This window comes from Somniosus microcephalus, chromosome 1 (assembly GCF_052327205.1).
Source record: "Somniosus microcephalus isolate GS21.2 chromosome 1, FLI_Smic_1.0, whole genome shotgun sequence".
Classification (NCBI taxonomy): Eukaryota; Metazoa; Chordata; class Chondrichthyes; order Squaliformes; family Somniosidae; genus Somniosus; species Somniosus microcephalus.
In genome coordinates, this window is record NC_140987.1 from 164834611 (window position 1) to 164859025 (window position 24415).

Below are 24415 nucleotides of genomic sequence, written 5' to 3' on the forward strand. Positions count from 1 at the left end.
AAAGTTTTATTAGTGTGAGAATCTGGACCCCTTCTGTCCAGTCTGTTTCCATGACACTGCAATCTTCATTAAAGCAATGCAGCTTTATCACTTGCCCCTTATTGATGGAACGTGGCCTTATGAAGGTGTACCAGCATTTTGATCCATTCTGTAATTAATTTCATTAATTGCTTACAGGGAAGTGATTTTTTTTGTCTCATTAAAACTATGATATGGTGTAAACATGTTTTCCTTTAGATTTTGAATTAACAGTTTCTACTTTGAGTTTGCTTAATCCCTGGAATGCCTGGTGTTAAAATGATGAGGTATTACAGCGAAGCTCTTACACTCAGTGACATGGCAGAGTAATGTTATTTTCAGAGGATGACTCTTAAGAGTTGAATATTCTCGGGGGTTCCTCCAGCGAGTCCTCTGCTGTTTCCGGCAGTTTCCTCAATACCTTGTCATGGGGTGGAACTTCTGTCTGCCCTTTACTAGACAAATAATGGCCAGGGGAAGGAGCCAGGTGGCAGCTACTCCCTCTGCCAAGGGTTCTAACTCCTCAAGCTCAACAAGAAATAGTTGAGAATAAAATGTTGTAAAATGGTCAAGAAATGGCCATAGGTTGAAGAGACTCTGGCCTAGAAATTCGCACGCACCCATCTTTGGGTGTGCAGGGGAATTGTTCCCTGTATCTGACTGGTGAGGCCCAAGGCACTCCTGATGGTGGGCCTCAGGCCTCACTTACCTCGAGTGGGCGAGCTGCCGAGTGCAATGGGCAGTCCCCAGGGGAGGGAGGCTTGAGATCGAGCCACTGCTGGCATCGCAGCAGCCCTCAGGTAAGTAGGGAAAGGGAAGGCGACCGGGAATGGGGGGAAGTAAACGGGAAGGGGGGAGGGGAAGGAAGGGTAGCGTCAGCAATTGACGGAATGTGTAGCACTCCTACTCCTCCCAGTTTCACATTCGAGTAAGTACTCTTTAAAAGTTTACCTTGATGGTTGCAGCTTAATAAGCGGTCCCTTTAAGTTCCATTAGTCCCTCTCAAATACCAGTGACAGGGTCATTTAAATAATAGAGGCAAGTGTCTGCTTCATAATGACAGATGAAAGTTCCAGGTTTTCTAGGCCTCTTTGTCCAAATATATCAGGATTGCTCAGTGGAGTACACTCTTAATCCCATAACAGGTGCAGTCTTCATGACCAGGTATTTCGCAAATCTTTTAGTTTGCTTACAAGAACGCAATGTGATGACCTATACCCAATATATTATATTTGGATAAAAAGCAAAATATGGCTAATGCTGTAATTCTGAAACAAAAACCAGAGAATGCTGGAAACACGTAACCAGTCAGTCAGCATGTGTGGAAAGAACAGACAAGTTTACGTTTCGAGTGCAGACCCCCCCTTCAGCAAATATTTTGCAATAGACATAATGGTGAGGCTTTCAACGCTCACCATTATTAAAGAGTAAATTGGACATCAACTTCCGGCGTCCGCACATGCGCAGTTAAATGTGGAAATCAGGAAGTTGCTGTCCGAGTTGCCCTGCTCCTCCACAAGCTTCACTCCACTGCTACCTCGCTGAGAGACTCCGCATTCAAACACATGAAGGGTGTGAAGTTGCGGTATTTACCCATTAGTTACTGTTGGCGGTTTTTACACTCCTTTAACCCAGATCCTGCCGCTGGTCGCCAGGAGATGTAAACGGTTTTGATCCTAGCCCAATTGCTAGACGGACGGTTCGAATCGCCCCCACCTTACGAAAGTTCTATACCCGGGAATTATTATTCAGAGTGTAAATGAAATAAGTCACGGACAGGAATGCTTCGGTGAAAAATCAAACTTGTATTTATTTGGTCTAACATACACTGGCTAAAACATGCACTACTAAACGAAATCACTATCCCTGTGGAGAATAAAATCCAGATTACAATCAACATACATACAGTACAAAACTGGAGACTATAACAAGCAGTAATTCTCTTAAAAACAGCTATGGTGGACGCTGATTCCACCCGTACCAACGAATTACCCAGTCGCATAAACCCCTTTCGCCTGGCTAAACCAAATGAAGCTCCTCCCTCCCTCGGAATAGCCCAAAAAACTTCACTTCTGAGAGACCTATGCTTACCCCGGTTTTGATCGCTCTGCTCATCAGCTTTCTCTGGTATTTCTTGTCTTGTTGGAGCAGGGAGCGAGAGAGAGAGAATGGTGGAAAAGAATTTGTCTTTATAGGTACTCTGCCTGTCTTTTCCCACCAATCATAAAAAATCCATTTGCTTCTGAGCACTCCGGTGCTAAATCAGTGATGAGTCATCCTCAGACCCATGCGTATTGGGTTAATGGCCCTAAGTCTGGGACATATTTTTGGTCTTTGCTGGGTGAGGCTAGTGGGTTCATTGTTCTGCTTCTCCTCTGAGATGGAGGTGAGAAGTGTTTTTGCATTTTAGAATGGTTTTTCTAATCAAGTTCAATGGCCCACTTCCTTTTTCCAGGACTGTCGGGCGAACCCACGCATACTGGATGAGTTCTTTTGTCACAGCCAACTGCCATGCGTTCTCTGGAGTTTTAACAAAACCAGTCTTTCACGTATCTGCACAGGGCGATCCCATAACAGGGAAAATACCCTCAGAAAAATCCATAAAGTCCACAAAAAAAATATTCTTGACTGAATCCATTCTTCAGAGACTTTGCGATCTCTTCAATTACCCACTGAACACGCCAGAAAAAGTTAGGGCTTGTCCATTCAAGTGTAAGTGAACGTTTAACAGCATGATAAGTCTTAATTACTGTAAATCATCCTCTCTGGCACTGAAAATGAACCTCAGATTTGTTATTGTTGGAGATATTTATAAAAAAAAAAAAAAATTTATACTTTGCCTTTCTGTCTCTTTTATCTCTCTCTGGTAATCCCATCTTTCTTACCCTCTATTTCACTTTCTGTACATGATTTGACATTGAATTAATTATTCTAAATTATGCTTCCTGGTTTAGACTGTGGGCTGAATTTTAACACCCAAAAATGGTCGGGTCAGATGTTAAAATTTTAGAAATCTCCAACCCGCCTCCAACCCACCCACTTCCCGGTTTAACAGAGGTGGGACAAGGGGCAGGCTGCCAACCAGCTCTCAGGAGGTGGGTTGGCAATTTAAATATTTTAATGAGCCTGGCAGCCTCTGATTTAGCCTGCTTCGCAGGTTTAACACTGGCCAACTGGGTTTCTCAGGCCTCGAGAAACCCGGCAGCTGAAGGTCAGGGATCGGACCTACCTGCTCGTGCGGCCTGCTCTGGAGTGCTCCCCGCCCAACTGGCAGCCAAGCCTGTCAATCAGGCTGAATTCCGGCAGGGAACCTGTCAAGGAGAAAAGACGCAAGCTATGGAGTTAAAACTTCACAGCGTGCGGGGAAACACGGACTTCCAGGATTCCTGTCCAAAACTCCACCCCCCCGCCTGCCTACACAACTCGCCCCTGTTAATATCCAGGCCAGCGCGCCTCAAAGAGGATTCTTGAATCTGACTGGTTAAGGAGACACACCATTGCTTTTCCTGTTCATACAGGTCCCAGATCTCTGTAGAGGGCGCCACACAGTTTTGCATTTCTAATAACCACAAGTTCCAGTGCAAAAGCCCATCGAAGGTCTGTGGGCAAGTGTAAGCGTAATTAACGGTGAGCGCTGTTCGTTTGCCACTGACTGCAAAATGGGGACAATTACATTCGGTTTTGCCCTCTTTCGAGTAAAACAAATCCATTTATACATCAGGGATGCAAAAGTGGTCGCTAAAAAAGCAATGATCTAACCAAATGCACTTGCCCAATCTCTCTCGCTTCTCTTTGTACTGAGAGTGCAGTGGTAAGGTAAAAATATTTTTGGAAACATTTGCCTGTGCAATTTTTGCATGCTCTCACTGTGACTATGCATATGGCACAATTGTACATAGCATTATTAAAAGGATGATTTTGGAGAATTTAAACAGAATGACCACTATAGGGGATTATCTGTATGGAAGTTTATTATTTCAATTTCAATTTCAATTTTATTTGTCACATAACCAAATACAACAAGTGAAATCCAGTCAGTGAAATGCTTTTTTCTTAACGAGCCGAGCGCACCAAGCAGCAAAGGACACTTAGCTGCCTGGTACGCACGGAGCCCGCAAGGACGGCAGCCATCTTCATCGGCGCCATCACAATAGGGTCCGCTCTCGCCTCGCTCCGCCTTTCCCGCACTCCTCCCCGACAATCTTCAGCCGGCGTGGTACCGACGTCCCGGGGCCTGCTTCTCCCTGGCTCTCCTTCCACCCGGTCTGACCTCCGAGCCTCCCGCGGTGTCCGACCTTCCAGGGCCTGCTTTTCCCGCCCTCGGTCCGCTGGTCGCCTCCCCTCCTACTGGTTCGACCTCCGAGCCTCCCACTGAGGAGCTGCCGGCCGCCGTGCTACAGCGGGTCGTCATGGCCTCCATCGCTGCTTCTGCTGCCGCCCCGCCAACTCGCCGAACTCATCAGCGCCGATGCACAGCATCTGTAGCGGGAGTGGGCCGACTGACTCAGGGAGAATCATTAAAGGGTTTGGAGTACAGTAGCATCCAGTCTGGGCCAAAGGTTCAATTCCACATGGAATACTGGTAAAAAAGCTTGACACAACACCTTTCCTGCTTGTGGACCTCTGCCCTGAATAATGTTATCACCTGGATCCCTGTCTCTTCTGTGCTGAGATTCATGTGCCTATCTAACCATCACTTGTTAACCTAGCGTTGCTGGAGCACACATTGGCCCATGAGATATCTGTGACCTGCCCATTAATATCCCAATAACATTTCTCCAAGCCTTTCTATGTTCCCAGCAACTATCAGGACTGAATTTGTGTGGCATGTGTCCTTGTTGCAGTATCTCTGGCTCCACCTTGTTGCATCACCTAATTTCCAAAAAGGTCAAAAATTTCAGACTACAATATGAGTTTAGAAAACCTCGCGTATACTTTAAAAAATTCAAAAATTAATTATTCAATATTGCCAAAGTCAGATTATTACAAACAGTAAGTTTTTTTTTAGAAAACCAGTGACATAAAATAACACATCCTTTGAAATGAATGAAGACGGGGGTATTTGTTTTCACAGAAATTGGCTAGAATTTCTTCTTCCACAAAACAGTGAGAGTCCCTTGAACTAGGCAAGAATTGACAAATGTCATGAAATATTAATTCATTGAGCACTGTAGAGGTTATGAAACACGAGGAGAACCGCAGTAAGCCTGTTAGTGAAACAACGTGTGACGAGGATAGCAATGTGATTAAGCACACTCCTGCTGAGAGACTACAGGGACCCACCATTGTCCCCCCACCTCCACCTAATCTTCTACAAGTTTCTGTTGGGGCAGGTTTAATTCAACAAGGCCCTCAGGTGCTGGAAGTTAAACCTAGGTCTGGTCTGGAAATTAGACAGTCATGAGAAGGAAGCCATATGCCAGCCACAGTCATGAGTGAGGAAATCCAGGAATATTTCTCGAGTTCATTGGTCACAAAGGAATTATTATTGGTTCAAGCCTGTGTGAGCACATCTCGATTCTGCTATTAACATATTTGTACGTTAATATCTGGCTTAGGGAAATTTCCACCACACTTTCCTCAGTTACAGCAGAAAGTCCAAGGAAATTCAGGGCTCTTGTTCTGTCCATCAATATATCATATTGTTGGAGTCGACAGAAATCAACAGGCTGAGACTTTTCTTTAAGCAAAAACAAAACGTGTCTTACTTTAATCAATCTCCACGAGGTCTGAAGGCTCAGCCCCGTGCAGGGGCTATGACGTCATCACGCAACCGACGTCATCACATTCCCGACGCTCTTAAAGGGACCCTGCACCAATAACCCAACCCAGCATGTACATAATCACAACATTGCTATACAAAGTGAATTGTGTTTAGGTACATGTAACAGCATTGGCTATACATTGTGTTATTGTCCCTATGTGGTCTCCGCCACAATATTGAGTCTATGTAATTTTATAAGCAAGATGCTTTCAGAATTATCAGCTCTTACTACAATATATATACTATATATGTGTATATGTATATATATATATATATATATATATATACACACACAAAGTAAATGTTACTGTTAGAGGATACAAAGTAAATGTTACTGTTAGAGGATTACATCAGAACAATTTAAATATTATATCCCTTTGTTACAACATTGCAAGTCATTGCTTGTAAACTGTAGATTCTTAGGCCGGAATTTTGCCGGCGCTCAGTGGATGGGATGGGTGGTGGGTCAGCTATTAAATCTAAAATGATTGACAGAGGGTCGGGAACCCGCTGTAAAAACGCGCACACTGGACTTTCCCGATGTCTGGTCTGTCAGTGCTCAGCAGACCCAACAGGCAGCGGCAGGGGAGGCAATTAAAATCATTAGTGGCTTGTTTACAGCCACTTATCAATGTGTTTTCCCCAGCTTTTTGGATTTGGCAGGTCGCCCACAGGTTTCCCGCTGTGCTTAGACCTCGTCTGTGAAGCGGAGGCGGGAGGTCAGTGGCCATTGAATCAGCTGATGAGTTGACAGCTTCAAATGTCAAGTCAAAGCTCCCAGCTGATTGAGATATGTTCCCTTAACCACTAGCTTCTCTAAACAGCATTTTCACTACAGATTCAGGATGCTGGAAGTCTTTACACAAGTCTCCATCCAGTCTGACCTCATTATCTCTCCTACCATTGACAGATCACGTCTTCGCCTCTACTTCATCTGCCATCTATTCCATCACCAGGGGTGCCCTTGAAACACTCTCAATCTTGGTCCTCAGAATCCCACCACGGTCAGCCCCAACTCTAGCATCACCAGGCACACAATCAGCACCAGGCATACCAGCAGCACCAACAACACCACCAACCTTCTCCGATGCACAGAGGGCATCAGTACCCGACCACATTGCTGCCTGGGAGGCCAGGAATGACTTCACCATGGCCACATTTACTTCACTTGATGCTGTACACCCTGGCTGCCACATGATGCGCCAGGTTGGCACCACCCTACACCAACAATACAAAGCATCCCTACAATGCCCAAGCCATTCCTTTCACACATCACTATTGCGGGGGGTACCGTTATGTCTCACCAGTCACTGCAACTCACTAAGCCACTTCCAAAGGTGCACACAAATCTGTCCAAGAACACAAAGTATTGAAAATAAAGATTTCAATGTTTGACAGCACATTAACAGAAACTTTACATGAACATTGGCTAAAACACTCAAGTGCCTATCCTTGTGTGTTGTTAGTTGGTATGATTGGACTAGGATGAGGGTGAGTGTTGAGGGGTGGCTAGTGAGATGGGGATGTGATAATGTAGATAGCGAGAGAGGGATGGGTGGAGGTGCAAGCTAAGTTGGTGTGAATAATAATGTGCAGGAGTAGGGTAGGGAAGGCAGAGTGATGGGGATGTGATGAGTGGCACAGCAGGATGAGGTTGAGTGTGGCTTTGCAGTAATGTTTTGTGATCTACTGAGATCATTGAAAGGTTTGCGCCACTGCACCCAGGTCCTCCTGACCACATCTCTGCTTGTGCCCTCCTGTGCAATGTGCAACCAGGCTGTGTTGATATCCTGGGGAGGTCTCTTCCGCACATGGGAAGGGAAGAGGACCTCCCTGCGTGTTGTGACTCCCTCCATAAGCATATGGAGGGAGTCATGGGAGAACCTGGGTGCAGCCCTGCACCTCTGTGCAGTGATTGTCAGTGTTTGCAGCACCTCAGTGCTGTAGAACACTGACAGCACAAATGTCAAAATAAAGTTGGCCATGGCCCCTTTAAGGAAACCGGCTGATGACGCGTCATCAAATGACATCACCAGACCCGCTTCCTTCAATTGGTCGGCAAACGCGCTGGGCGGGCTTAACAAGCCCAATCATCGGAAAGTCATTTCGGGGGCCGGGATGGAGCCAGCAGTGGGCCAAGACCCGCCACCAACATCGCCCACTTCGGACCCGCCGAGGTAGGTTAAACCTTAGTTATAGAGTGTTTCAGATTCCTTCTTTGCACAACTAGCCTGCATTGCATTTTTCACAAATAAAAACAGAAAATGCTGGAAACACTCAGCAGGTCAGGCAGCATCTGTGGAGAGAGAAAGAGTTAACGTTTCAGGTCGATGACCTTTCGTCAGAACTAATGACCTTTTGTCTGACGAAAGTTCATCGACCTGAAAAGATAACTCTGGTTCCCCCCTGACCCTGAACACGGGGGCCCCACAAGGATGTGTGCTGAGCCCCCTCCTCTACTCCCTCTTCACCCACGACTGTGTGGCTGTTCATGGTTCCAACACCATCATCAAGTTTGCGGATGATACCACAGTAGTAGGCCAGATCACCAACAACGATGAGTCAGCCTACAGGGAGGAGGTCCAGCATCTCGTGAAGTGGTGCGCCGATAACAACCTGGCCCTTAACATCAAGAAAACCAAAGAAATCATTGTGGACTTCAGGAAGTCTAAAGGCGGAAGTCACACCCCCATCCACATCAATGGGGCTGTGGTGGAAAGGGTGGACAGCTTTAAGTTCCTCAGAGTCCACATCACGGAAGACCTCTCCTGGTCCCTCAATACCTCCTCTCTGGTGAAGAAGGCCCAGCAGCGCCTATATTTCCTAAGGAGGCTGAAGGGATGTAACCTGTCACCCCTGATCCTCTCTAACTTTTACCGCTGCACAATAGAGAGCATCCTGACGAACTGTATCACAGTATGGTATGGCAGCTGTAGCTACTATGACCGGAAAGCCCTGCAGCGGGTAGTCAAAACTGCCCAACGCATTACCGGCACCCGGCTACCGACCATAGAGCACATATACCAGAAACGCTGTTTACGGAGGTCACGGTCCATCATCAAAGACCCTACCCACCCCAGCCACAGTCTGTTCGCCCTCCTGCCATCTGGGAGACGCTACAGATGCATTCGCACCCGTATGACCAGATTTAGGAACAGCTTCTTTCCCAGGGCTGTCATCCTACTGAACTCCACAAATAAACTCTAAAGCCTGCACATCTGCCAATGCACTTTATTATGTTTATGTTAATGTATTACAAGCCAAATGTATGGTGAATGTTTAAATGTCTTAATCTAAATGTACACTCTCGGGAGCCGCAAGCCTACATTTCGTTGTACTGCACTTGTGCACTAACAATGACAATAAAGTTGATTATTATTATTTCCAGCATTTTCTGTTTTTATTTTGGATTTCCAGCAACTGCCGTATTTTGCTTTTTGTGTTACATTTTTCCACAGTTGAATAAGCAGAATTTGCAGACAGAGTGGGCGGTCCAAGATGAGTATATCACCTGCTGCTGAACTATAATCATTCCCTTCCTCCCCTGTCTCTTGGGAGTTCCTGTAAGGGCTTGGCTGAGATCAAAGCTTCATAGGCGTGAACCTATGCCCCACCCCAGCGTGCTATAGGCAAACAGAAGCCTGGAGATGAGTGCATTTGAGTGGCTCACTGATGAGCCTCAGTAACATTGGTATTAAACCCTACATTAGAATTGTTTTGACACTGAAACCCACTAATGCATTGTTTCTTGTTGACAACAGTCTAGTAGTGACATGTTCTCGGCAGAGTAAGTGCGAAATATTCCGATAATGAAACCTTGTTACAGAGGGCCAGAAAACAAACCAAAATTGTCGGCTTTATTCTGCTAGTAATAAAAATAAAAAGTGAACTTATGACTTTTTTTTCTCTTGTATTCTCTTTTTTAATTTAGTTTTTAGGTTTTTGTTTGACGAGAAGTGCGGCTACAACAGTGATCACCTGATCTTAAGCAAACAGAGAGACTCTGTGGAGAGTGTGGCTGGGCTTCCTCTGTTGTTAGGTGCAGAGCGGATTGTGGTCGGAAGTTATATGTCTCTAGACTTCATCACAGGGGACACAGGAATAACAAAAGGGAAATTCTACTGGGCCTTCCGGGTGGAGCCCTCCTCATACCTGGTTAAAGTAGGCGTGGTGTCCGACACAAAGCTTCAGGAGTGGTTTCACAGTTCACGGGATATCAACAGTCCCAGGTTTGTACCATGTCACCTATTCATTCTATGTGGATGGCACCACTTGTACATCCGTTTACATGCTGTAAATGCTGGTTGCAAACATTTTCTGGCAAGGGTTGTGTAAATGAGGAGTTGAATGTATGCAGCTGGAATTTCCGCAGGCGTTCTCCCAATTTCTCTCGCTGTGGAACCTCCGGAGAAAGGGAGCAAACGGCAAAAATGGCTTTCCACCATAGTTATGGAGGGAGATCTGGAAGACCCCGTGGAAATTCTCCCCCGGGGTGATTTTTATTAAGTAAATGTTGCTGATGAGGTTTGTGAATTAATTCCTTTTTTTGAGATTTTCTCGTCCTGAAGGAATGGGGTTTTGTAACTGGGAAATTAAACCTTTTCCATTTTGGGAACCCAGTGTCACATCAAGCACTCGCAGGTCAGGTATAGCACGGGTTAGATCCAGATTAAAGTTCCTCTACTCTGCACCTACGTTGTGCCTCAGCTATAACCTGAAACAATCTGACCATTGCATTTGCTGCCCCATCCATTTATATGGCCTCTCTGAGTGAGATTGCTAATTTAATGCTAAATTAGCTGTAGTTTTTGCTGTTGACCCATGCTCATTGGGAACTGGGTGAAACTACTGAATTCATTTTACAATTTTGCTGAGCCCCAGAGGTAAGGGAGGGGGAGATAGGCCAATAGTGGCTCCGAGCTGTTTTGTGGAACCAGGAAGTGCACCCCTTTTTCCATCCAAATCCACAAAATACTAACATTTTCAATGTTTTTGGGCCTTTTTGAATGGCTTCCAGTGGTCCATTTAAATATTGCTGGTTAGGCTGCTCAAGACCCGGAAATGTTAGTTGGAGCTTGTGCATCGTAGGAGCCACACAAGCACCGACCAATTTAGCAGTGACCCGAAAGCCTGTGCAGATCGGGAATGGGCCTCTGCTCTGCTAAATTGATTATCGTTGCTGCCATTTTAGGCACATAAAATGGGAGCAACGATGTTACAGTTCGACCCCAGCAACTCTAAATTAAGTTGAAGTACTTTGGTATATGATTGCGGGATTATATCAAAGGGGGCCATCATGTTAAAGCTGTGTAATGCTCTTGCTCTGGCTGCTTGGCTCCTGTGACTCTTGAATGCTGCCTTCAGTGTGGACACAAGAGGAACAGCTATGCCTGGAAGTGGTGCAGGGAATGTCAGTAAGTGTCGGGGAACTAAGTTATGTTGCAAAGGAGTGGATTTTGATCTTCACCGCCTGGGTGGGGTGGATTGCCCACCCGCTATAGAACCCATCTGATTTTCAGTTCATTGATTTCAGGCAAGTTCTTTAAAGGGCGGGCGACCTGCCATGGCACATTACCACCCAGTCAGTGAAGACGCAAATCTACCCCAAAATGAGAAAAATTTGGATTCTTCAGCTTTGAAAGGAAGCAAATGAAAGGAGACCTTTTAAGGGTATATAAGATGTTGCGTAGAACAGAAAAGGTTAACTTATTTTGAACACTATTTCAAGTTAAGCCACAGTGCAGGGCATGGGCTCATAGTTACAGGCAAATACTCTGGAGTCATTCAAGGTAAGTGCTGTGATGGGTGATCGCAGGTTTCTGGTGAAACATGAGCTATATGGGCCAAAGGACTACTTTCATCTGTATTTATTTTTATGAACATTTCCAGAAGGGGACATTTCCTAGAAACAGTGGACAAATATACAATTCAGTACCCATGCTGCTATTTTACATCAAAGGGTTTAGTTTGGATTTACTAAAGCACAGAAATCTTAATGGAGCTGTAGATTTTGAGCATGACATTTTGGTCTCCTTACCTAAGGAAGGATCTACTTGCCATAGAGGGAGTGCAACAAAGGTTCACCAGACTGATTCGTGGGATGGGGGGATTGTCCTATAAGGACAGATTGAGTAGACTAGGCCTAGATTCTCTTGAGTTTAGAAGAATGAGAGGTGATTTCATTGAAACATACACAATTCTTACAGGGCTTGACAGGGTAAATGCAGGGAGGATGTTTCTCTTGGATGGGGAGTGTAGAACCAGGGGTCACATTCTCAGAATAAGGGGTCAGCCATTTAGGGCTGAGATGAGGAGAAATTTCTTCACCCAGAGGGTGGTGAATCTTTGGAATTCTCTACCCCAGAGTGCTGTGGACGCTCAGTCGTTGAGTATAGTCAAGACAGAAGTCGATAGATTTTGAATATTAAGGGAATCAAGGGATATGGGGATAGTTCAGGAAAGTGGAGATGAGGTAGAAGATCAGCCATGGTCTCATTGAATGGTGGAGCAGGCTCAAGGGGCCAAATGGGCTACTCCTGTTCCTATTTCTTATGTTCTTATGATGACAGGTAGTCCCACCTTATATCATGTAGGTTACTCACCTCACCTGCTTTACTTCTTTTGGAACAGAATGTTTTGATTATAGGCTTTTTCCCAATACTTATGTCTTGTGTTCATAGTGAAAAGGCGTCTTCCATAAGCAAATTAAGTTGCCTATTATCTGAAAGCTGTGCCCTTGTGCATGCCATGTATTGAGTAGCATGCCTTAGGTGAATAATTACAGTACAAAATACACTGGAGATGGATGCCCACTTCATTCTCCTGTTTCCTTTGAAAGGTGAAAAATACTGTGCATTAGACCAACATTTACAGACTAAAACTAGTCAGATTTATTTACAGATTGAATAATACACAGAAGCAGCAAGATACTGAGAGTAATATACTTAAAAATAATGGCCCAGAAATTCCCCAACTTATCGCCACGAGTTATGTTGTAATTCTGGCGTAAAATGGTTGCTGCCACTCTAACGCACTTCTCTGGCGCGGGACTCAATGGCCGATAGCAGCGCTGGCCCTGGAGATGCAAATATCGAGAGCATGACGTCAGGTAATGTCATGCTCTGCAAACTTCGACCTTAGCGCTGAGTTCAGCGCTGGGTCCTAAGCTTGCTATGAAAAGCGAGCATGTAGCAGACTGACGGAGATACTGTCAGCACTTCTTAAAGGGACACACACATCTTTCAGGTAAGTTTGCATTAAGCTCTTGGATGGTAAAGGAAAACCTCGGAGAAGATAGAAAATGCTGAAAATACTCAGCAGGTCAGGCAGCATCCGTGGAGGGAGAAACAGAATTCACGTCTCAGGTCGAGATGCTGCCTGACCTGCTGAGTATTTCCAGCATTTTATGCTTTTACTTCAGATTTACAGCTTGCAGATGGAAGAGGAAGACGCAGAAGAGGAAGATGCAGAAGAGGAGGAAGCAGAAGGAAGGATGCAACCCAGACAGCCCCTTTCTAGCAGGGATATTTGTCCCACACCTTACCTTCCCTCTGTTACTGACCATCACAATGCATCTTGGCCACAATGCTGCAATAAAATCCACCACAAAGCAAACTTTCCAATCCAACTTTGTACATTTATCCATCCAATATGATATCAAGAAATCAACTCACCACCTTTATGCAATTCCTTAGTGACTGTCTTGTGTGTGCCTTTGCTTATCCTACTGATGTCACACAGTGCTACCCCAGTGGCTGCAGCTTGGCTGGTGGAAGGCTGCCGACTTTCAGTGGCGTCACTGCAGATGGCCTTGCTGATCGACCTTGAGGAGCTGGTGGCTGGGAGTGTCAAATCAATCTTCTGCTTCTTCTCTCTCCTCTTCCTCTTCTTGGACAACGACTGGCTGGGCAGGCTGGATTTCTTGGGTGTCTGAAATGAGGAAGGCACAAGGGTGGAGTTGTGGTGAGGGGAGGGCAGGAAAGCAAGTTTTGCATACTTACACCATGCACAGAGGTGCATGCAAGAAGGAAGATAACATATGAGGATACTAGCATCTTGTACCCCTTTAGCCCTGGCCAAAGGCTCGGCCATGTCCCTGCCAAGAATGGTCAAACCATCTCCTCCCAGGGTGTGAGGTGAAGCTAGGAATGGGAGGTGTGTCTCATGTTTGGTAGAGATTGTTGGTAGATGAGTGATGGGGTGGGGTGGGGGGGGGGTGTCGTGCATTGAGCAGTGTGTGAGGCTAGTGATGCAGTTGGTAGGAGATGGATTTTGAAGATGTATTCACTGACCTTGACCACTGGTCTGAGATCATGAAGCTTCTTTGGGCATTGGAGCCTAGACGTGGTGGGGGCGACTCTGCTGGCAGTGACGGCCTCAGTGATCTGGTCCCACGTCCTTCTTTCTGGAGGGCCTCCTGGCCCCTATGAGTAGAGGACCTCTCTTGCAGTATTGGCCCCCTGCACAAAGCTGGGGTGCTGTGTGCGAGACCCTGGGTGCCCCTTCCCTGGCTTGCTGAGCCATTTGTTTTAGTGCTGAAGCACTTTTCCCATTTTTTTTAGGTGCGGAAGGCAGTTTAGCTTTCGGAGCTCAAGACTCCCATTTAGGAATTCTTTATAATTTTTTTATTTGCAAGACAGTTGAGCTATAAGGGCTAAAAAGTCCTGTTTTACATGATTTGTATTTTTTTCATTTCAGAAGGCAGTTCCTCTTTAAGGGACCAAATTGCTTTCTGAAATGACAGCCTTGCTTTAACAGAAGGCTGTTCTTGCTGCATTGACTCCACGGCCACGTTACATTGGGGCTTCCTGCTGGGACTAACGCCGCCAGAAAGGTGTTGCACAGTAAGTTTGGTGCTGGGCTAATGTTAATTAGCCACTAGGCCACAGAGAGGGAAGGAGGGAGGGATCGCATGGGGGCTGGCCGCAGCAGCACCAGGGGGATCTGAGGATGGTCACGGGCTGGGGTCTGGCCGCAGCAGCATGGGAGAGGAGGGGGATCTTCAGAAGATCGTGGTCCAGGAGGAGTACGGTGGTGGGGGGGATCTACAGACGATTGTGGGGCGAGGGGGATCTTCAGACAATTGCGGGCCGGAGGAGCACGGGGGGGAGGAGACCTCATGGAGGCATCAGAGGCCTGTGGGGGGCGGTGAATGGAGGCCTCGTGGAGAGATTGGAGGCCTGCCAGGGGGTGGGGTGGGTTTGGCAGGGACCCTGGATCCAGGGGGTCGGTATAAAGCACTTACCTCCTGGATCCAGCAGTCCCCACCTCGCTTTATCTGCTGGGTTTCACGAATTGTGTAAAACCCATCCACATGCAATTAAACACAAAATGTAGGTTAAAAAAGTGGCTTCCAGCTTCATTATAATATTTAACTTGATGTCTGTCGGTGTAGGGACCGGGTGCTAGGGTTTGGATGATCAGCCATGATCTCGTTGAATGGCGGAGCAGGCTCGAAGGGCCGAATGGCCTACTCCTGCTCCTATCTTCTGTGTCTCTGTGTCCCACCCCCTGTGAGCGGGTTGGTCACCTGCCCCTGTCCCAACTCCATTAAAACCGGGAGTGGGCGGGTTGGAGGCAGGATCAGGTCGGGAATCCCATTTTTAACAATTTAACTACCCCACGCTCCAAACCCACCCTTTTTTTAGGTTAAAATTCCCCCCATTGTGTTTAAAATGAAACAGGAAAAGGAGGCTTATGATCAATGTCAGAATCAAGCAGAAAGTGCAGAGGAGAAATGAAAAAGGAAATATGAGGGGAAAAGGGAGTGTAAGAGAAAAGATTAATGGGTAACATAAAAGTGAACTCCAAACTCTTTTATAAACATATAAATAATAAAAAGGGTAGTCAAAGGAAGAGTGGGGCTGATTAGGAGCAAAAAAGTAAATCTTGTGGAGAAAGAGGGTATGGCTGAGGTATTAAATGAGTATTTTGCATCTGTCCACAAAAAAATAGGATGCTGCCAAAGTCACAGTAAAGGAGGAGTGGGGTAGAGAAATTGGACAGGATAAAAATAGATATAAAGAGGAGGTACGTAAAAGGTTGGCAACAGTCAAAGTAGAAAAGTCACCCAGAGCTAAGCAATCCCACAACCAATGGATCCGATCAAAGCTCTGCAGTCCTGCCACGTCCAGTCATGGATTGTGGTGGACAGTTAAACAACTAACAGGAAGAGGAGGCCCGATGAATATCCCCATCCTCAATGATGGCGGAGCCCAACACGTGAGTGCAAAAGTCAAAGCTGAAGCATTCGAAACCATCTTCAGCCAGAAGTACCGAGTGGATGATCCAACTTGGCCTCTTCCTGAGGTCCCCACCATCACAAAAGCCAGTCTTCAGCCAATTCAATTCACTCCACGTGATATCAAGAAATGGCTGAGTGCACTGGATATAGCAAAAGCTCTGGACTCCGACAACATTCCGGCTATCGTGCTGAAGACTTGTGATCCAGAACTAGCCAAGTTGTGCCAGTACATCTACAACACTGGCATCTGCTCAACAAAGTGGAAAATTGTCCAGGTATGTCCTGTTCACAAAAAGCAAGACAAATCCAATCCAGCCAATTACCGCCCCATCAGTCTACTCTCAATCATCAGCAAAGTGATGGAAAGTGCCGTTGACAGTGCTATAAGGCGGCACTTACTCATCAATAACCTGCTCACTGATGCTCAGTTTGGGTTCCACTAGGACCACTTGGCTCCGGACCTCATCCAAACATGGACAAAAGAGCTGAATTCCAGTGATGAGGTGAGAATGACTGCTCTTGACATCAAGGCAGCATTTGTCCAATTGTGGCATCAAGGAGCCCTAGTAAAACTGAAGTCAATGGGAATCGGGGGGAAAATGTTCCACTGGTTGGAGTCATACCTAGCACAAAGGAAGATGGTTGTGGTTGTTGGAGGCCAATCATCTCAGCCCCAGGACATCGCTGCAGGAGTTCCTCAGGGCAATGCCCTAGGCCCAACCATCTTCAGCTGCTTCATCAATGACCTTCCCTCCAACATAAGGTCAGAAGTGGGGATGTTCGCTGATGATTGCACAAAGTTCAGTTCCATTCGTAACTCCTCAAATAATGAAGCAGTCCATGCCCGCATGCAGCAAGATATGGACAACATTCAGGCTTGGACTGATAAGTGGCAGGTAACATTTGTGCCACACAATTGCCATGCAATGACCATCTTGAAAAAAAGAGTCTAACCACCTCCCCATGACATTCCATGGCATTACCATCGTCAAATACCCCACTATCAACACCCTGGGGGTCACCATTGACATGAAACTTAACTGGACCAGTCACATAAATACTGTGGCTACAAGAGCAGGTCAGAGGCTGGGTATTCTGCAGCGAGTGACTCACTTCCTGACTTCACAAAGTCTTTCCATCATCTGCAACGCACATGTCAGGAGTGTGATGGAATACTCTCCACTTACCTGGATGAGTGCAGCTCCAACACACTCAAGAAGCTCAACACCATCCAGGAAAAAGCAGATGCATGGGGATTCCACCACCTCCAAGTTCCCCTCCAAGTCACACACCATCCTGACTTGAAAATGTATCACCATTCCTTCATCGTTGCTCAGTTAAAATCCTGGAATTCCTTACCTAAGAGGACGGTGGGAGTACCTTCACCACACGGACTGCAGCGGTTCAAGAAGGCGGCTCACCTCCACCTTCTCAAGGGCAATTATGGATGGGCAATGCCTTGCCAGCGAAGCCCGTGAATGAATAAAAAAAGGTTGCTGAGGGAAGTAAGGGTGGAAATAGCGGAGGCTCTGGCTACAATCTTTCAATCCTCTTGGATGTGGGAGTGGTGCCAGAGGACTGGAGTGTTGCAAATGTTACACCCCTGTTCAAAAAAAGGGAGAGTGCTAAATCCGGTAGGTACAGACCAGTCAACCTAACGTTGGTGGTAGGGTAACTTTTATATTAATTGGCACTTGGAAGAACATGGGTTAGTAAATGACAGCCAGCATGGATTTTTAAAAAGCAAATAGTGTCTGACAAACTTGACTGAGTTCTTTGATGAAGTAACGGAGAGGGTTGATGAGGGCAATGCGGTTGATGTTGTGTATATAGACTTTCAAAAGGTGTTTGATAAAGTGCCACATAATAGACTTGTAAGTAAAATTGAAGCCCATGTGATTAAAGGAACAGTGGCGACATGGATATGAAATTGGCTAAGAGACAGAAAGCAGAGAGTATTGGCGAACGGTTGTTTTTCAGACTGGAGGGAAGTGTACAGTGGTGTCACCCAGGGGTCGATATTGGAACCACTGTTCTTTTTGATATAAATGAGCTGGACTTGGGTATAAAGGGCATAATATTCAAAATTTGTAGATGACACAAAACTCAGAAATAATAGTAAACAATGAGGAGGATAATAATAGACTTCAGGTGGGCATAGATAGACTGGCAAAATGGGCAGACACATGGCAGATTAAATTTAATGCAGAGAAGTGTGAATTGATGCATTTTGGAAAGCAGAATGAGGAGCGGTAATATAAATTAATGAGAGGCCTGTGGGTTCTCCTACACAAATCTTTGACGTTGTCAGGACAAGTTGAGAAGGCTGTTAAAAAAAAAGCATATAGGATTCTGGGCTTTATAAGTAGAGGGAGAGTACAAAAGGAAGGAAGTTAAGTTAAACCTTTATAAATCACTGGTTCGGTCTCAACTGGAGTATTGTGCTCAATTCTGCGCACCACACTTTACGTTGGATGTCAAGACTTTGGAGAGGGTGGGAATTTACTATTAGGAATAAGGGACTTTAATTATATGCAGTGACTCGAGAAGCTGGGATTGTTATCCTTAGAGCAGAAAAGGCTCAGGAGAGATTTAATAGAGGTGTTCAAAGTCATGAAAAGAGTAAATGAGGAGAAACTGTTTCTACTGGCAGAAGAGTCAGTAACCAGAGAACACGGATTTAAGGTGATTGGCAAAAGAACCAGAGAGGAGATTTTTTATGCAGCGAGTTGTTGTGATCGGCAATGGGGGATAGCAGAAGCAGAATCAGTAGTAATGTGGCAGAACCACTGAATGACTCTGGCTAACTGTATATAATTCTCTTTAACGATGTTCTAACACCAGCCTAAACCTGTACCATTGTGTTAGGCATTACTGTGTTTTGTATATAGAGTTTGCATGTACGGGGCGTGGCCCCTTTAAGAGCGCAGGAAAACACGGGCAAACGCGATGACGTCACGTCGCAAACCACGGGACTGCCCAGGCAGTCCTCGTGGCATCTCCGTTGAGTAAAGACCTGTTTGATTGTTCTCTTGTGTCGATCTCCATTATTCGTAGGAATTCGTTACAGTAACTTTCAAAAGGGAATTGGATAAATACTTGAAAAGAAAAACATTTGCAGGGCTATGGGGAAAGAGCACAGCAATGGGTATCTCTTTCAGCGAGTTGGCTCAGGCACAATGCGCTGAATGGCCTCCTTCTGTGCTGTATGATTCTATGTTTCCTGCAAGGAGCCCCGAGCACCAGCCGTCTAAATCAGTAATTCCAGCTGGAAAATCCTACACGGTTCACACCTGCAATTCTGATATGTGCTTCCATTGGCAAAGTTTACAGAAGTGTAACTTATAAAGTGATCTGCCATATGTTTACTCATAAGCATGGAAAATGCTGTTGGTGATATTAATGGATGAATTAAATTGTGTGATATTCCCCTGTCTGTTACTTTAACGCAAGCATTAATTAGACTGCTTCTGTGTCTATTGTGGCGGTTAATGGATCATTCAGCATAATTTTTGCAGTTTTTTTCTGATGCATTTGTGCGTTAGTTATGAGGATTCCTAATACATCTGAGCTCCACAGTTGTATTATGAATAAATCCTGCAATTTCATTAACAAAAAGAGGAATAAAAATGATCTCTTTAATGTACAGTAAGTGCACTAAGTGTAAATTAAAACCATTTTGTCCTGATTGGAAATGGTTTCATTTTTTCTTTTCCTTTAAATAATATTCCAAGAAAAGTTGTTGAATATCATAAAGTTCAATGAAAAGGGTAGAACCTACTTGACGTTGACTCCCTGGCAGTGAAATTGGTCTTCAACGAAAGCATGAAATGGGTGATAGCGAGTCGGCAGCCCATTTTATATCCCGCCCAATTCTCCTTACCATTGACTTCAATTAAGTGAATGGAAATAATAAATTGGGAGAGATTTTACACTACCGCACAAAGCCAAGATCTACCCCCTTGTCTTGTGGAACATTTGGTGTTGTTATCTTGGTTTGATGTGGGCTAGAGCCCTTGGTGTCCCGAGTGCTATGCAGTAGTTTTACAAGGACACCCATGGCACACATGCTGCAATGCAGCATAAAATGCTTCATGACTTGTGCTGGACTGTTCAAAGCTGCTGCCAGCCAATTGTGTAAATGATGTTGGCATTCACCATCCTTTCAATTAGAATGAGAAAGTATTTTCTGTGTTAACAAATCAATAAAATGGGCAAACTGCAAGGGCTCCTTGATAGTGTGGAATCCTAGTGCATCTTCAGACTTTCGCTTTTGGATCAGTTCCAGTGCAACAATGCAGGGAAGATTATTAAGCGAGTTTTTTTTTTTTTTTTTTAAGTGTTTCGGATTAACATGCACAGCACAGTAGTCTGACACATGGAAATACTTTCCACTTGTATCAAGCAATCTGTAAAAAGAATTCCAAAAAATGTCAATAATTAGTCCAGAGCACTACTAAAATGAATGTGCCAATTACCATTACCCACACTATTGTCTTTTAGAGTTGCTGCACAGATGGAATGTAAAAGTAAAATACCTCAAATCTTGTCAATTATTAATTAGTACTATAGCCCCTACTAATGCTAGCCTAGAATTTGACCCAATGAAATATAGAGCTGGATGAAGGAAGAAACAATCAAAGTCTTGCAATTTGAAGAGGATAGCAAGTGTAAGGAGGTATCTTTAATGTTAGGTTTATGAATGTACTGTTAAGATAAATATAGGTCCACTGTCTGAAATGTACAAAGTATACATTAACAGCAGCTTGTAGCCATAACACATACCTTCTCTGACCTCGTATGGCTATTAAACTTTATCCTGCATTGGAGAGGGGTCCTGGGGTTAGGGAGTTGCCACTCACTACCTGTACCACTTCCTTCCACATGGTCCTGGCTGCTATGTTGGCAGTTCTCTGGCTACCCACTCCCATTATTCCATCCCCCACTGTGCCCCATTTCAGTTAGAACTATATTTATGTCAATCTGAGAAGTTTAAGGTGCTCTTTTCCTTGATTATATTTTGATCTACGGTTTCAAATTGCTGCATACTGGTTTTGCTTTAAGAGCAATCTAACATTAAATCCGGCATGCTGAACCCTTCAGTGCTTCCACTGTCCCATCCGAAACTGGTGGGTATCGCACAGTCCAATTTACAGGCCTGCCTGAGAATTGCATCAAGCAGGCCGGGGCGTCCAAGGGCTGGTCAAGGTTCCATCTGATTTTTCTCTGCTGGCTGCTCGTTTTTCAGGCAGAAAACTGGCACTGTAAATTGCTCCCAAACTCTCCCTATACTATTAGCAGTCTGAGGGAGATACTCTATACCTCCCTATATTTTCAATCTGAGCGAGATACTCTACAGTTTCCTATACTGTTACCAGCCTAAGCAAGACACCTGAGAATATTCTAAGTTGAAGCATTTGGCCATGATAATTGTTCAACTCTACACATTCATACTCCTATGACCAGCCTGAGGGAGACATTCTACACATTCATACATTATGACCAGCCTGACGAGACATTCTACACTTCCCTATCCTATTATCAGCCTGATTGAGGCTCTGCGCCTTTCAATATTAACAGCCTCTGGGAGACACTCTGTACCTGCCATACTGTTGGTAACCTGAGTAAGATACTCTACCACCCATTATTATTAGCCTCAACAGCAGCACCACTTTCAAAGTGATAATAAGAACATAAGAAGTAGGAGCAGGAGTAGGCCATACGGCCCCTCGGGCCTGCTCCGCCATTCAATAGGATCATGGCTGATCCGAACTTAGACTCACGTCCACTTCCCTGCCCTCTCCCCGTAACCCCTTATTCCCTTATCAGCTAGGAAACTGTCTATCTCCGTTTTAAATTTATTTAATGTCGCAGCTTCCACAGCTCTCTGAGGTAGCAAATTCCATAGATTTACTACCCTCTGAGTGAAGAAGTTTCTCCTCATCTCAGTTTTGAAAGGCCAGCCCCTTATTCTAAGATTATGCCCCCTAGTTCTAGTCTCACCCATCAGTGGAAACATCCTCACCGCATCCACCCGATCAAGCCCCCTCACAATCTCATATGTTTCGATAAGATCGCCTCTCATTCTTCTGAATTCCAATGAGTAGTGGCTCAACCTTTCCTCATAAGTCAACCCCCTCATCTCCGGAATCAACCGAGTGAACCTTCTCTGAACTGCCTCGAGAGCAAGTATATCTTTTCTTAAATATGGAAACCAAAACTGTACGCAGTATTCCAGGTGTGGCCTCACCAATACCCTGTATAACTGCAGCAAGACTTCCCTGCTTTTATACTCCATCCCCCTTGCAATAAAAGCCAAGATTCCATTGGCCTTCCTGATCACCTGCTGTACCTGCATACTAACCTTCTGTGTTTCATGCACCAGGACCCTCAGATTCCTTTGTACTGTAGCACTTTGCAGTTTCTCTCCATTTAGATAATAACTTGCTCTTTGATTTTTTTTGCCAAAGTGCATAACCTCACACTTTCCAACATAAGCTGGATAGGTAGTCCTGATATCATATTTTCCACCTTCAATTACAGGTTTGTTTTAGTTAAACAATTTCTGCAGCAGTTTTTGTATTTCTGTTGTCTTTTATGTGCAATTAGTATGGCTAAATGATTCTACTAACAATAGTCTAGACGTCTCCCTCCAGCTCCTGCAATAAAAATAGCTGTGGTTTAAAAAAAAAGACAAAATGGACAGTCAGTGTAGAATAGACATTAGATACTTACAGGTATAATATAGTAAGTAATAGAGATGAGCTGTGTTATGTCTGACATTGGTGATAGGTACTCGATTGCCTTGGCCTGAGCACATGGAGTTTGATAGTGCTGTTATCGTTGTATTGTGTCTGACATTGGATATAGGTATTCGATTGCTTTTGCCTGTAAGTGTGTGTTTGGATCAGCCATTAAAAGCAACATGAACTGAGCTCTGCATACGGCCTCTGGATTATCTTTGCAAATGCAACAAGCTGTTTGCTTGATTCTGTCTTCATTCTCTTTGATTCTTCTAGCTTGGGGAAGGTGAATACATTATTGCTAAAATAAAGTACTGTAGTTAAGTAAATACATAGAAAACCATCAAATTAATCCTGCAAAAGCCTACCTGGAGCAACTGCTGAAAAATGAAAGATGCATAATCTAAAACTGAGTCTCGGGTTTGCTAGAGCTATTTTGTCTCCTATTTATCATCAACTGAAAACTATTAAGTTTTGTTGTAAAACACAGCTGTAAATTTCAGTGATGGATTTACAGTTTTGTTGTTTTTGTCCCTCCCCTTCTTTAAAATAAGCTCTTGTTTTTCACAGGTATGATCAAGACAGTGGTCACGACAGTGGGAGCGAAGATATTGCTTTGGAACACTCCCAACCTTTCACCTTTGTTACCATAGGGATGAGGAAGTTCTTCATCCCAAAAGGTCCTAACAGTTCATCCACAGAATCTTGCAACCGCTCTCTGCCTGTGCCTAATCGGATTGGTGTTTGCCTGGACTACGACAAAGGGAAAGTGAGTTTCTACAATGCAGATAATATGCAATGTCTGTACGAAAGACGGGTGGAATGTTCTGGAACGATGTATCCTGCCTTTGGCCTAATGGGAGGAGGGGCGGTACATCTGGATGAATTAATTGCAATGAAAGAATTAATCTACAAAATCTAGTTTCTTTCTCAATTCTTAATTGTTGGAAGGCTTTTTCCCATATATTTAAAAACAGTAAAAAAAAAGTTTGCTTCCCCTTTTCATAGCACTTTATGGCATGCATTGCTTGAAGAACCTCTGTATGTGGTTCCACCTGTGAATGGCTCTCGGTAGAGTTTTGTGCAATACACAGCCACTGATTAGACAATAGAAAGTGGTGGTGGACAGTTACTGCTCTCTAAAATCTTCCTTTCATCCTCCTTCACCTCTGCTTCACTTTGTTTTTGGTACAAATAGAATTGTTTAAAACTTGATGGAAATGTACCTTTTCAAAGGAAATAAAAATACTGTTGAGATGTGTTTAATTATTTTAAAATATGTAGCAGTGACCGATTGCATTTGGCTTATTTAAAGTTTTCAAAGTAAAAACGTAAATCCAGTTGGTATGTGTTGTGTTGTTATTGACTGTATTGGGTGTGAGAATCCCACATTGCATCACTACTAGGACGGAGTAAGAGAAGCTGCAGTCACCAGTCAAAAATGCAGTCATGCTCATTATGAAAACTGAAGTCTCATTGGTTGAAGAGACTCTTTGAGCAGCTTCTTTTTGAATACCTTTACTATGTCATAATGCTGTAACAATACACTAGATTCAATCATGAATATTCATATCAATGGATTAAAGATTTACAAATGCATTTTAAAAGAATGCATTTATGATTTTGCCAGAATTACCAATCAGAAGA

General features: G+C 44.5%; 1 protein-coding gene across 2 annotated transcripts in view; it reads left to right on the forward strand.

The window, feature by feature from the left end:
* Positions 1 to 24113, forward strand: part of trim36 (tripartite motif containing 36) — a 162069-nt gene extending 137956 nt beyond the window's left edge. For both annotated transcript variants that reach the window (XM_085987079.1, XM_085987080.1), the window contains 2 exons: positions 9714 to 10011; positions 23339 to 24113. In XM_085987079.1, the coding sequence (XP_085843205.1) occupies positions 9714 to 10011; positions 23339 to 23690 (650 nt within the window). In that variant the 3' untranslated portion in view covers positions 23691 to 24113. The remainder of the gene's footprint in view (positions 1 to 9713; positions 10012 to 23338) is intronic.
* The last annotated feature ends 302 nt before the right edge of the window (positions 24114 to 24415 follow it).